The sequence below is a fragment of the Artemia sp. Qi Xiang Cuo genome, chromosome 11 (assembly GCF_049724085.1).
Source record: "Artemia sp. Qi Xiang Cuo chromosome 11, ASM4972408v1, whole genome shotgun sequence".
NCBI lineage: Eukaryota > Metazoa > Arthropoda > Branchiopoda > Anostraca > Artemiidae > Artemia > Artemia sp. Qi Xiang Cuo.
The window spans coordinates 59,245,513-59,260,749 of NC_142804.1; the positions used below are offsets into that span (position 1 = coordinate 59,245,513).

Here is a 15,237-nt window from a genome sequence, read left to right on the forward strand (position 1 = left end):
ATCACTTTGTTTGTTGCTTGTTAGTGTAGTTCTCATAAATTATGAAAGGATTATTAAGAACACTAAATTGCAGAGATAACACTAGATGTTCTTATAAGGTAGCAGGACAAATTAACCAAAGTCAGACTGCATTGGATTGGTCCCAGGTGGCTGTCTCTTTTTACTGCGGGAGATTAAAATAAAAACACGTTTTACGTTGTCAAACAATAGTAAAGAGCAACATTGAGGCACGACAGCCGATTGGGTCCTATAATCCTTTGTCTTTCGGATTACGGGTTCGAGTCCTGGTGTCAGCAATCTTGATTCCTGACGTAGGTTGGAGGTCAGTGGCGTGACTCTACAAGGTCAACTGCTTGAGGTATGCAGGTAATAGGCCAATGAGACCTGAACCTCAATTTGGTTGGGTCAGCCCTGCCACAAACTACAACTGCAAAGAGCAGCATTAAGACCTAAAACGAACACAAATTATTCTACCTATGAGAATAATTTCTTAGACCACACTGCTTTTCCATTTACGAAAAATTAAGCAAGAAAACCCGGGTTTTAATTTTGATAAAGCAGTGAAAAATTACAACAATATAAACACTTAATTAAACAAACACACTCCGAATATTCCGGCCCCAAATCCGGGAACCCTTCTCAGCGGAAAAAAATTATTTCTTAAATTACATCGAAAAACAACATACTAAGCACAGAAAGAGAAAAAAAAGAAATATAAATAAATGAATAGGATCAAAACTCACATATTAAATAACAATTCCATGCCCTAGCGTATAAACAAAATCGAATGTCTATAATGATACACTCGTCTCCTCACAATGTATAAATGGAAATCTAACAAAAATGAAGAATATATTTATACTTAAACAAAACAATAAAGGTCAGCTAACCCCGGCCAATAACCCCTAATTAAATCTCACAATTTCATCATCCAAATTATGAATTATAAATTGAACGGATTCTTTTGGTTGCAAGCCTAGCTGCAGTTCGTTTACTTTTCCCAGCATTTAACCCATTTTGACCTTTGTTCGCAAGGTCATCATTCGTTTCAGAACAATTATTAAAGACAGTACTGGTTGAATATTTTACCTGCTTTTTAATTAAACTATTATAAATTGAATTGATCCTAAATTCCCCTTCATCTCTACATACTGAAAATTGAAAACGCTAGTTCGTTATTATTTCATTGGATCAAAATATCTAGAAACGGTAACTTATTCTTTGTTTCTTTTTCAATTGCAAAAGTTAATCCTCCTCCTAATTTATTTAAATGTTCCAAAAAACCTTCAATTTGTGATTCGCCATAATTCCAAATAACTAAAACATCGTCCATATATCTGCCCCAAAATTTAGGTTTTCAAAAATATGTTTCTATAGCTGCTAAATATTTGCTAACAACGGACTTAAAGGCCCTCCCATTGCTAATCCCCTAATTTGATGGTAAAAAGTATCTCTACATGTGAAATAATTAGTATACCTGCTAGTTATTTTAACTAAATTTAATATAGTTTCCAGTTCGATATCCACAGATAATTCTTCTATCTCATTTTTATGTTTCTCAAGTTTTTTGGATAAAATACTAAACGATGATATAATATAAAACATAACAGTATTTAAAAAACATAATAGAAAAACAGCATTTAAATCCGGAGAAACTATAAGCTGTTTGCTAAATAATGGAAAAGACAAGGTACCAAGAAATATGCAAAAGGGAGTGTACAAAATTCCATGCTCTTGTGGTAAATTTTATGTGGGAAGAACACAACAGATTTTAGAAAATAGGCTACAGCAACACAAGAATGCCATAGATTGCTCTCTAAAACATAAAAAAAAACCGAAAACGTTTGAGTCAGCTATTACAGAACATGTATATAATTTTACTGATCACAATATTGTATTTGATCAAACAAAAATAGTAGATACATCTGTAGGAATTTTACAAAGCTTCAGAGAAATTATAGAAATAAAAAAGATAATCTATGGGGGTATTAGTAACAATAGAGATGAAGGGGAATTTACGATCAATTCTTAATTATTGTCTTTAACGAATGATGACCTTGCGAACAAAGGTCAAAATGAGTTAAATGCTGGGAAAAGTAAAAGAACTGCAGGTAGGCTTGCAACCAAAAGAATCCGTTCAATTTATAATTCATAAATGGGTTGATGAAGTTGTGAGATTTAATTAGTGGTTATGGGCCGGGGGTTAGCTGATCATTATTGTTTGGTTCAAGTATAAATATATTCTTCATTTTTTTTATAAGTTTCCACTTATACATTGTGAGGAGACGAGTGTATCATTATAGACATTCGATTTTGTTTATACGCCAGTGCATGGAAGTGTTATTTAATATGTAATTTTTCATCCTATTTATTTATTTATATTTCTTTTTCTTTTTTTTGTGCGCTTAGTATGTTGTTTTTCGATATAAATTAAGAAAAATTTTTTTTCCATTGAGAAAGGTTCCCGGATGTGGGGCCGAAATATTCGGAGTGTGTTTGTTTAATTAAGTTTTTATATTGTTGTAATTTTTACTGCTTTATCAAAATTAAAACCAGGTTTTCTTGCTTAATTTTTCCTACCTATGAGAGATATACCATTTAACAAATATAACCTTTTACGTCATTATTCTTTTGTTACAGCATCATACGGTTTGTGGTAAAGAAATGTAAGTAAGGAGTGACTTGGTTCAATAGTAACCAAAAGTATAGAAACAGATTTGCTTCAATAACAATCAATACGTCAAAAGAATTGGCCTTTCATGCTGATTCCGAATATATAAAATTCGTTAAAATTAATGTAACCAATCAAAAGCTACGAGTCTGAGAAAATCTGCTTGATTTTCGGAAAAAAAAAACAGAAGGTCAAGCGAGCTTTATAAAAATTACACCATTAGCTTCAACATATCAAAGATCCCTATTGCAGAGGTTTCAAGCTCCTATCTAGAAAAATGCGGAATTTTGTAGTTTTTGCCAGAAAAAAGATCACAGATGTATGTTTATTTATTTGTTTGTCCCCCAAGGGTGATTGTATTGAACCAATGGTGCGATCGGAATGAGGCTCATTTCAATGGAAATTAAAAGTTCTAGTGCCTTTTTTAAGTAACAAAAAAAAATTGGAGGGCCACTAGCCCCCCTCCTACGACCTTTTTTTGATCAATGACATCTGATCAAAATTTCTAGATAGACGTTTGATTCAGCATAGTTGAAAAGTCCAATAACTATGCCTTTGGGGATAATATGGCCCCTCAAAGCTCCCAGGGAAAGGGTTGTAAGTTATGCTATCTGCCCACTGTTCAAACATAATATTTGTTATTGGGAAATATATGGGAAATTTATTTAGGGGTGGGGATTTACAGGGGAATTCTACAGGAGATTTTTTTTAAACTGGGGAGGGGGTCCTGGTAGGATTTGAAAAAGGTCAGATATACCATAAAATAAAGAAAACAATTTTCAACTAAAAGCGAAACTTAAAACGAACAGAACTTATTCTGTATACAAGGGTGACAACCCCATCCTCAACCATTGCCCTTTACACTAAATTTTGATATTTTGTCACCATTTTTTAATAAAGGCTGCTCAAACACAATAACCATTTAATTTGAATGAGAAGTATTTTTAAAAAAAACCTTAAGACTTTAGCTTAAAGTGCGAGGTTTGAGGAAGGGGTAATCCTCCTCGAGTACCAAATGATTTCCACTCATTTTAACTTTTAATGTAGCTCCTTACTTTCAGTTGAAAATAAACTTGCTCTTTTTTGGATTAATTCTCAAGGGATTCAGATAAAACAATTAAATTTTAAACTAAGCCTCATATTTAGACTTTCACATCTTAAAACGATCCAGTGACCCTCACCCCAACGATTTTTTATTCTGAGTTATGGAGTTTCGTAGAATATTAGCATTACTGTATAAATAAAGTCTACAAATACTGTTCATTTTCTATGGGCTACATATGTGCTTAGGGATTAATAAAGTATTGCTTGGCAGCAACGCTTCTGATACTAGCAGTTTATAGTCTTTTGACAACTCTGCAGCAATTAGTGATGTCAGAATTTTGCTTACAAGCATTTTGGCCTTATTTGCTTCAACACTGCTGTTTTGCAGGATAAACTGAGAGACTGTACCCTTTACTGGGGCGTGATTTCTTTTCTAACTAAGAAAGGGCGAGTTTGACTTCCTTCCAAAAATGCGTTCTCCTGATATCCTACAACAGTTGGATCAATCAGACTACCCTAAAATACTACATCCATGAGAGCCCCTAGAGAACTGTTTGTAAGAAGTTTCGAATTTTTGTAAGTAATATTTTGAAACTTCCACTCAAGTGTTTAAAAAAACCAAGGAAGTTTCATTTTACCTTGTTAAAATTTGAAATTATTTCTGTAAAATAATTTTTACTGATTAGGCTAGTGTTCATGACATTGCCTATTTAATTTTTTTTTTAGCTACACATACATGTGCACTGTACCCTTTGGGATCATGCGGGTATTAAATTGTTTTTTTCCAATGTACATCAAAAGTAAAAGAAAGAGATTATAAAATTAATTTTTTATTTAGGTTTTATTTTTCATTTTAGTACTTAACATGAGACGGCGTTGGTAGTTTTTTTTTCTCAGAAATGCTTGAATTTTCTCTCTTATCATTATTTCATACTTGTTGGATACTAATCTAAAAGCATAGCTTACAGTCTGCAAATTCTTACCAAAAGTTGGAGGAAAAAACCAGTGAATGGATGAATGTGCTTTTCATCACTCCTGAACAATGAATAAAGTAGAATTATACAAGCTATTTTCTGTCCTGGGCTGCATATCAATTCTGGCTGTTCCAGAAGAAGAGCTAGAGCACTGCCAACTATAAGAGAGATCTCAATAAATAATATAATAGATAAAAAATAAAATAAATAATAAATAATAAACAAAAAATAAATAAATAATAGAGAAACAGCAATTAGAATGAACAACTATAGGGTGGTTAGGGCTCAAAATCTCCTGTATTTATTCAAACTTTGAAATTAGCTAATACTACAAATTCCTATTGTAACTCTAAAGATACTGGTCAATTAAAAATCAAAAAAAGATATTTATTAGATTATATTGAATCTTCTAAAAAAAAATTTATTGACATTTTTACTGGCTAGATAGCCTGTGATGATAGATAAACATCTGTTGAGCATGGGGATGGATTCAACTAGTTTTAAAATCAGAGTTAGCTGAATCTTTATACTAAAGAGTATAAGAGTATAAGTTTCTTCTAAACACACATTCCACACTATTTGGATCCGTGCTCCCAATTTATTACTGAAAATTCTTACTCTTACCCACAAAAAGGCTGAGACTAGATTATTAATTACAGACCAGTTAATTACCTGTTTTCAATCTTCAGCATACTTGCTTATTTTGCTCCCATCCTTTATTTTCAATCAATTATTGTCCTGCTTTATTATTCATTATTTAAAAGTCCCATCAAGAATAATAAAACTACATTAAAAGTCAAAAACGAACAAATTCTAAAAAAAACTTGTTTGGCACACTTGAAAAGCATTTTTTTAGTTACTTTTTTTTTTACCATATGACCAATAAAGATCACACCATCCTGAATATTCATCGTTTTCAGTAAAGTGCAAATGACGCTTGAGTCACTTAGGGGTTTAAAAGGTTCTGCTTCAGAAAAATTTACATGTTTTTACATTAACAACAAGGGATTACAAAAAAAAAAGTTACATCTCCATATAATACCAACAAAACCCATGATAAATTACTGCAATATCAAAAGAAATGAAATTCAAGGAAAATTTACCCTGTAGAATTTATTCCCTCTGCAAAAATTTACACACACACACACACACACACACACATATATATATATATATATATATATATATATATATATATATATATATATATATATATATATATATATATATATATATATATATATATATATATATATATATATATATATATATATATATATATATTTCATTTGCGAGAAAATTGAATTGATCTGAAAAGGAGGATGGAACAGGAACAGGACTGCTAGAACATTTTTAATGAAGGCTATACAAAAGAATTACACAGAAGCTTTCAAATATAGCCCGGGAACACATATTTTATTCTTCGCCACATCTATATAGTGTGTAAAATTTAATGGTAAGTTTCGAAACTTACTCTTACCGAATAAGTTACCGGTAACTTTGGTAAGTTACCGCAAGTTACCACATAAGTGGTAAGTTTCAAATACTCATGAATTTAAAAGAGAATATTCTCTCTCCTCTGACAGATTGATTAGAAAAAATATTATTTTTGCGTCATTTTATTTGTTTATTCCTTAGATTTTAGATTTTCACATAGATTTTTGGGGAAACCCCCCCAAAATTTGGGGATAGTGGAAGCCCTGTTGAAAACATTAAAATTTGTTGTTGAAAAGGGAATCGTTCGAAAAAACGCAGCGTTTTGCGCATTGCTAGACTTTTTTTGGCTTGAATCCTTGCGCTAAACTCTGCAATCCATTCGAAACTGCATGGTTTTACCCATCATGCAATCTTACCTTTAAGACAAAGCTGTAATAATTTTACATTCATTAAATCCTATATACCAAACCTTCCTTTTTCATACCTTAATTGCATAGCCTTTATAGAAGAAAAACTTACGTACTAAAAACAACAAAAAAGAAAACTTTTCTAGGCTACCTTGCACCAAGCAGAATAAAAGCTGGTAACAATAGAAGTTTAACAAATCAAATGTGCGTTTTTTTACCCAATACTAACGAATGCAACAAATCATGAAAAGTATTTGATAAACATATGCAGTGATGAACGGATAGAGAGCATGGAAAACAACTAAATGCATTAAGACAGACTTGGCTAAGATGGTAAAATAAGTCAAAATATTGGCAAAAGCCAGCACAAGTATCCATTTGAAAACCAAGATTCCAAAGAAAAGATTCAATTTATTTTTTGGAAACCTCCTTATAGCGACGCTTCATCCAGAAATAATTAAGAATTTAGTGGGATGATGGGAAAGTTTTTTTGGGCACTAGTTGCTGCTGTGTCACCATTGCAATGGTAGATTAGAAGACATTTGACGGGAATATTTTGTATTATTAAGCCTAACTGCCCGCATTATAGTCGGATATATAGTTCACTGATTATTTATTCTATAGTTAAAGATAGCCAGTCAAAAACTTCGAGTCAAAACTCACCAAATCAAATTGACCTCTGCTATGAACGTCTTATTTATTAAGACTCAGACAGGAAATGATTTATTCAGACTCAGACAGGAAATGACAAGGAGGTAATCCGACAGAGCGATATCCGCATAAGCTTAAAGGGGTATGACTCATGCATTGAATCTGATGAATAAAAATTTATTTATGATAGATTTTAGTGAAGTGGCAGCTCCCTGGATGGACTTGTTTCAATCGAAAACGTTTTTGTTCACCAAAAACTTAAATTTACCACTTATGAAGCTGACCAGTAAGTTTAACCTAAAACTTATCATTACTGGGTAAGTTACTTATGTCTTGCACGCTACATCTATATTTCTTGCACTTCTGACCAAATTAAATTAATATAGGTCAACTAAACTAACGATATTAATGACAATGACTAGAACTAGAACAATGACTAGAAAAATTATCATTCAAAAGAATCCTTGAAAAACTTACAGCTCTATTTTGTTATCTTAGCATAATCCATTTTTCACTCGGGATGCAACTTAATTTAGAAAACTCAACATCAATTGTGTAAAATACTAAAAAAAAGCTACTATATTTTGAAGGATTCAGGGCAAAATGTTCCCAAACCTCCTAAGTCCTCTAATGATCAGAATAGAAGACCTTTTTAAAATACAGACAGATTTCATTCTCTATAAACTAGAGTACCAGCATTGCAAAGGTGAATAGGGTAAAGGCACCGATGATTTCACAGTGCAATTTGTGAACCACTGTCGAAATTTTCCTTCAAATCAGGATAACTCAGCTTAGTCGTGACTTGGAACACAATCCCTTGAAGCCATCGTTATATTTTGACAATGCAAAAGGTGGAAACTATATCCGATACGGTTCTAGGCGTTTCCCCCCGGCGAATACGCCCCGCGGAAAATACCCCCTCCCCCCGGAAAATACCCCCCGGAAAATACGCCCCCGTGGACAATAAGGCTTTCCAAATTTGAGAATTTTATTTGAGTTTTATTTTTTTAATTTCCGTAGGGGGAAGGAATTTTGTACTTGCAGACATAAATAACATAAAATTTGATCAGCGATCAAACAGTTCGTGGTAATGGACTGTAAGTAAGGAGCAACCCTGCTTATTAGTAACCGAAACTCTAAAAACGGCATTTTGATACCAATGGATATATCAAAAGAATCTGATCTTTATGCTGGTTTCAAATATATAAGTTTCAAGTTTTTATTTTCCATGAGGGGATATTTTTCGCGAGGGGGGGGGGGTATTTTCCGGAGGGAGGGGGCATTTTCCGCGGGGGTTATTTTCCGCGGGGGGGGGGTATTTTCCCGGGGTGTATTCCTAAGAGCCTTTTCACTAAATATCAACATCAGATCTCTTATAACTCTCATTACCGATCTATTCCAGTATGCCCATCTTGTAGTAGATGATTACTCCAGCTGAAGAACAGTTATGTCAGTGGCTTTCTGAACATTAACAAACAGTTGGTAGCGTGTACTGCTATTTGTAATAAAACAGTACAGCTCTGGAAGAGTGGCAAAAAAGGATGCCATTCATCTCAAGTTCTTAAGTGACTGCTCATGGCACTGCCCTGGTATTTTAAAAGAAAATACCAGATGCATTTTCAAAGAAAAATGTAGAAAAAAAACCCAACAAATTTCCACCTGTCTCTGGACGTTTAACAGTAAATTCCTCTCCCCAATAGTAAATTTTCTTGAACTGACACGAATTGATAGGTTTGAGTTTTTCTTTCAATTCTCAGGTTGTTCTTGTATAGCTCTATTTGTTAAGTTTTTTGGTTTTCTTACTTTTTTTTTTATAAGTTGGTTCAAGCTAAGCCCCCCCCCCGTAAATAAAGCCTTCCGTTTGTGAAGTCAAAATATATGGTCTTTGATTGTTGGTACAATTTCTTTTTAACTGTTTTATTAACAAATCTTTTCCGTTTGCATATTCTGGTTTTTTTATGATCTTTGGCGTGTGAGATTAAGTATCATTCTTCAAGATCTTTATCGATTCTTTGAATTGTCCTTTTATATAATATATTTTTCTTGTCTTTCCTGAAATCTGATAAAAATTACTGGTCGGAAATTCCCACTTTGATTTTTTCATAATTAAAGAAGCTAAATTTCAAGACAATTCGAGAAATAAAATTCATGAAATAACCATTTTGAATGCCAAATTTAACATGTTGACTAGGGACAAAGAAGAAAAAGCGTAAGAAACTTTCAAAATACCATACGGTCTGGCTTCTATTAACAACTATATGAAAAAACAAATTTTAACTGAAAGTAAGGAGCGATATTAAAATTTAAAACGAACAGAAATTATTCCATATATGAAAGGGGCTGTTCCCTCCTCAACACCCCGCTCTTTACGCTAAATTTTTTATTGTTTTAAAAAGTAGAGATGTGACAAAAATTTAAACTTTAGCGGAAAGAGCAGGGCGTTTAGGAGGGGTCAGCCCCTTTCATATACGGAATAATTTCTGTTCGTTTTAATTTTTAATGTCGCTCCTTATATTCAGTTAAAAAAAATAACTTGTTTTTTTATTTAATTTCTGAACGTTACTTTCAGTTGAAATAACTTGTTTTTTATTTAATTTCTGATTGTTTTCTAAATAATACTGGGAAATCCAGCGCCCCTTCACGAAAATTCTCTTCCCCCATGGAGAGATCCTCCCACGTAAGCGCCTCCCCCCCCAGCAAATATCCCCCCTGAAAACGTCTGTATACTACCCAATAACCGAGACTATATATAAACAATGGGCAAAGCTCATAACTTGCAGCCCTTCCCCCAGGGACAGTGGGGGGATTAAGTCATCCTCAAAGACATTAGACTTTTCTACTATGCTGAACAAAACTGTTATCTCAAAATTTTGATCTGATGACTTTGGGAAAAAAAAATGAGAGAATGAGGGGGCCTAGTTGCCGTCCAAATTTTTCGGTCACTTGGACTGTTAATTTCCATTCGAATGAGCCCTCTCACGACATTCTAGGACCACTGGGTTGATACCACCACCCCAGGAAAAAAAAAAAAATAACACGCATCTGTGATCTTTCTTCTGGGAAAAAATAGAAAATTCCACATTTTTGCAGATAGGAGCTTGAATTTTCATAAAGATTCTATAGCTTTTAGGGGGTGTTTCCTCCTTTTTTCTAAAATAAGGCAAATTTTCTCAGGTTCTTAGCTTTTGATGGGTAAAACTAAACTTGATGAAACATATATTTAAAATCAGTATAAAATACAATTCTTTTGATGTATCTATTGGTATCAAAATTCTTTTTTTTCGAGTTTTGGTTACTATTGAGCCGAGTCACTCCTTACTTACAGCTTGTTACTACAAACCATTGTACAAAATAGTGTTTTATTTACCGATTCCAGAAACAGAGCAGACCTGAATCACACACGACTTAGAAAAGAGTCAGAATAGATTTACAAACAGTCTCAATGAAATATAAAGTACATAATACGTATACATGGAGGGGATCACTGCTCCAGAATCATGTAACCAACATGTATAATTTTATTACAGATCCTGGGGTCAATTACTTTATTGTAATGAAAGCTGGTGACCATGGATGTAACAACAAGGCAATAAAAACTTGTTGTGGCACATGAAAAAGGAATAATCAATAAATGTGTTTGGGAATAAAGCCCACTATATATTGTTGTGAAGTACAGCTATATTAGAAACGGATTTGTTTTAATCGAGAACACTTTTTGCGTTTTTTCAAACTTCAAATCAAATCAACAGAAATTGTGACAACTGATTTGGGGCCCATTCTAAAATCAGGGTGGGGCTATAGCCCCAGCCAGCCCCCCCCCCCCCCTAAATGACGTCCCTGATTACACTCCAATTATCCAATTTCGTCCCTATACTTGAAGCAATATTTTCAGTTTTTTTCTTCCACCATCTGAATAGTGTTTTATACATTTACACATTAAAAGTTGAAGAGAAATGAAGAAATAAAGTAAATAGAATAGGCATGTTGAATGCACCAGGATCAGGACACTCCAATTTTAGAAAATTGGAGTTTTGTACCCTTTTCTGATAAAACTTCGAAATTCTAATTAAACATTTAGATTTGTAGGTGTTTTTCCTACATACTGAAAGCCTTTTAAACCAAAAGTCTTTAAATTAAGCCTTCCAGAGTAGAAAAAGTGTTTTTTTTTGTTTTTTTTGCAAAAACTGTCAAATCATTGGTACCTTTACTGTAATTCAATTTTGGAATTTCTACCTCCTCTGGGTAGCATATTTTTCAGCAAACAGATTTGGGTGCATACTTAAAGCCAACAATAAAAATTGTTAGTATATACAATAGATGACAAAGGATAGACCCAGTATGGTTTGCATGGTAGGCATTGCCTATCTATCCCTAAAATCTTTTCTTTTACACTAAACTTGGCAATAAGAATGTAGTCAATGTGAGGCATCCTCTCAAATACAAAATAAAACGTTTTTGTAAGGAATTAGGCTAAACAAAAAATGAACTGTACTTTCATTTTTATTCAGTTTTCTTAGGATATTGATTGAAGCTTCTGATATAGCATTTGTGAAACACTCCATGGATAGGGCCTACTTACCTATAGGCTAAAGAATATAGAGTTTAAATTTAACAATTAAGACCCTCATGAAGCCTTAAACACTCAGTATCCTTTGCACATTCTAACAAACACAATAAAAAAGAGACATTACTCACTAGCAAAAGGGTTTCCAAAGTTTTTATTTTTGAACAGATTAACCAACTCTTCAGCTGTTTGCTTCTCAACATTGTCTTCATCAATCACACTGTAATAGAAATAGCATAAAATTTACATTCTAAATAGAATCATTATAATGACAATAGCATTTTCTACAGTATTATAACAATAAATAGCAGATAAACAAGTAAGGAAAAGCCAAATAATATATAAACATGTAAAACAGGGAAGAGGTCTAGGATACTCACTTGCAATAAAAAATATGAGGATCATAATCAAATGGGCTGTGAGAGAGCATAGGGATCAATTTCAAAAGCATTAGAGGGACGGAGCTATCCTATGGTGCTACTTGACATCTGCTAAAAATGATTTTGAAAGCATTCCTAAGAAATAAAGTAGTTTTGCTGTTTCCCTGTTTCCTAAGAAAGTAGTAAACTTTCTTAACTAGTCTTGGCAGTTCAGGAAATCTTGGAAAAAAAAACTGTGAACACAGAATTTTCAATATTTAGAGGTGTTTAATGTCTTCTACAAGTTGTAAAAAAACCGAATTAGAAATTGAAATACATTTTCATGAAAAATTGAAGTTTTGCTATTTTAATATGTATATAGCAGTGTAAGTTTCAACCTAACCAACTTAAATATTTTTTATTTTTGGTATCCTTGGTACTTTAAAGTTGGAACAGAGCATCTTAATCATGGTTCTAGGAGTTTACCTCCCCCCCCTGGAAAATAAGGCTTTCCAAAGTTGAGAATTTTATTTGAGTTTTGATTTTTAATTTCCATATGGGGAAGAAATTTTAGTACTTGTGTATTATGAACCACTCACTCCAGTTTACACTGTGTCAAACTTGAGAACAAATTGGTTTCTTTGTTAGTTTCTTTCAGCTTAGTGTGAGACAAGACAAAGACAAGTGACAGAATATATGGGAAATATATAATTTAGGCTGTATGTTTGCATACGCGGAGGGGGGGGGCGGGGTGTGTGTGTAAAGTATTTGGACAATTTGAAGCCAGAAAACAATTCTTATTTCATAATATGCAGAATAATTGACCTAACACAGTTTGCATACAGACCTGCCATAGCCTACTTTACCACCCACTCCTAATGTACAAATCTATAGCCCAAATTTGTTTCTAAAGTAACAAAGAAACTAACAAACAGACTGATTTGTTCTCAAGTTTTACACACAGTGTAAACTTGAGTGAATGGTACCTAATATACAAGTACCAAAATGTTTCCCCTTGCAGAAATCAAAATAACAAAACTCAAATAAAATTATCAAGTTAGAAAAGCCTTATTTTCCACAGGGGGGTGTTTTCTGGGGAGGGGGTAAATGCTGGCCATCCTTAATCACATACATAGTCAAGGAGAGATTTAATCATAGAAAAATGTTCTGAACATAATAATTATTATTGGAATAGACTAGGCTGCAAGATCAGCCACTGTCTAAGCATTGGGGGGTTGTACCTTATGTTCATTTTTCAGCAAGTGAATTAATTAAGAAAACCAAACTTTAACACAAAAAATCGATGGAAAACACAGCCGCCTAAAGCAACTTTTTATGCAAATTTGCAGCTGTTTGAACCTAGGGTTATGCATTGTCCACTAGAATTTAATTGTTTTGTTAAATGTTAGATAAAATTTTGACTTGCTATTACTTTATGAAGAAAGGCCATTAAATTCAGAAACTAGAAACAGAAGTGTGCTGACAAATGCAAAAACATAAGCTAAATTGAACTAAAAATATAAGCTAAATTACAAGGGATCAGTGCTACATGCCCATACCTTGGAACTTGGTAGGAGGAGTTCCCTCCCCCCTCTCCTTAGCTGTGTCCTTGTGCCTATGCCAAACTTAAAAATAAGATAGTAAAATATACCCCAAAACCTGGCCAGGACAAGGTCCATTACCTTACCCAAAAAATTCATAAACTTGAAAAAATCAAGTTTAAAAATAGAAAATCTATTTTACAGAGGGATGGCTCAAAGCACCTTGGCTAGGGAGGATAAGATCTCCTAATTTAAATGACTCCTAGATCATTTTATATGACTGTAAAATTTATTAGGGGAAAGAGGGGCGATACCGCATGGGGCGACTCCGTACATTTGATCTGTTGTCTAAAGTTTTTGAGCTGATCCTTTCAAAAAATTCCCGCTAGATGCCCTTCATGTAATGCACATTTGGCGCAAGTTTTAAATTTTGGAGAAAAGAGACAACCAAGAAAAGAGGTAAGGAAGTTTTTATATGCTTGCTGGAAATCCTGACACATGTAGTATTTGTCAAATATTTTCTAAGTTATTGTAGCTCTTGGGCCGTGAGTTAGCAGAATCAGACAAGGCTGCATGGTAATTTTCATCAGTAAATATCAGGCCGTTATCTACGAAAAAAAATATTTCAAAATGGCGTCAACATGGGGTAACTCCAGACACTTTTTGGGGGCGATTCCGGACACTTTTTGTGGTGTCCGGTTTCGCCCTGTACTGACGGAAGTCTTTCATAAGTTGGAAAATGGAACTATAATTGACTGTAATTTGACGAAAATTGACTGTATTCCTGTTGTCTTATAGAGAAACTGAAGTGATTTGTTTTGACTATCAAACTTTGTTTTCAACATTTACACTTAGACAAAAGTTACTCCTTGCCTTACAGCCTAGCCTATTTAAACACAACTACTCTGTGTAACAATCTTTGTCTTGAATCAAAGTTGTCCAAGATTAAGTCTGCCTATTATTTAGATACTTTGTTCCAACTTTAAGATCCTGTGTTCAAGATTGGACAGTATTTTCTATGATTTGGCTAAGCTTAACCTTTAATTTCTATCCAAAATTAAGCTGTACTTTTGACTGTCTATACGTTTAAAATAGTCTCGGCATGTCACTGTTTATGGCATAAATATTCAAGCTAATTTTAATCGAATATTCTTCAATACTTTTTAACTGGTGTACTAATAAACCTTACCCTCCCCCCCACTCCTCAATGTTTAAAATAAATACTCTGAATTGTATACATTCAATGGATTATTGTCTTATATATTATGATGTTTAGTTTTGTAATATATGTGATTTGAACTTATAATCAGACAGTGATAATTCAAAAGGAGTCATGTGACATTTATATAAGCTTAGATTTGCAGTACACCTTCACAGCTATCCAGATCAGTTCAATTCATTTTCACAGATCATATTTAAAAATAATACTTATTATTAAATGATTTACTATTATGTTGAACAATAAACATTTATTCAATGCCTACTTGTATCAGAAAGATAAACAGTAGCGCCTAAGGCTGTATCAAAGGGGGTAGAGGGTTTGAAACGCCCCAAAATGTTTGTCCAACTTGTAGAAACGTAAGAAAAAT

At 33.3% G+C, this 15,237-nt stretch overlaps 1 protein-coding gene across 1 annotated transcript in view; it reads right to left on the reverse strand.

The window, feature by feature from the left end:
- Not11 (CCR4-NOT transcription complex subunit 11) overlaps window positions 1-15,237 on the reverse strand; it is a 62,854-nt gene that overhangs the window by 35,984 nt on the left and 11,633 nt on the right. Inside the window, exons 2-3 of the mRNA XM_089097313.1 lie at window positions 11,880-11,968; window positions 4,699-4,847 (exon numbers count right to left, since the gene is read on the reverse strand). Of these exons, the coding sequence (XP_088953439.1) occupies window positions 4,699-4,847; window positions 11,880-11,968 (238 nt within the window). The remainder of the gene's footprint in view (window positions 1-4,698; window positions 4,848-11,879; window positions 11,969-15,237) is intronic.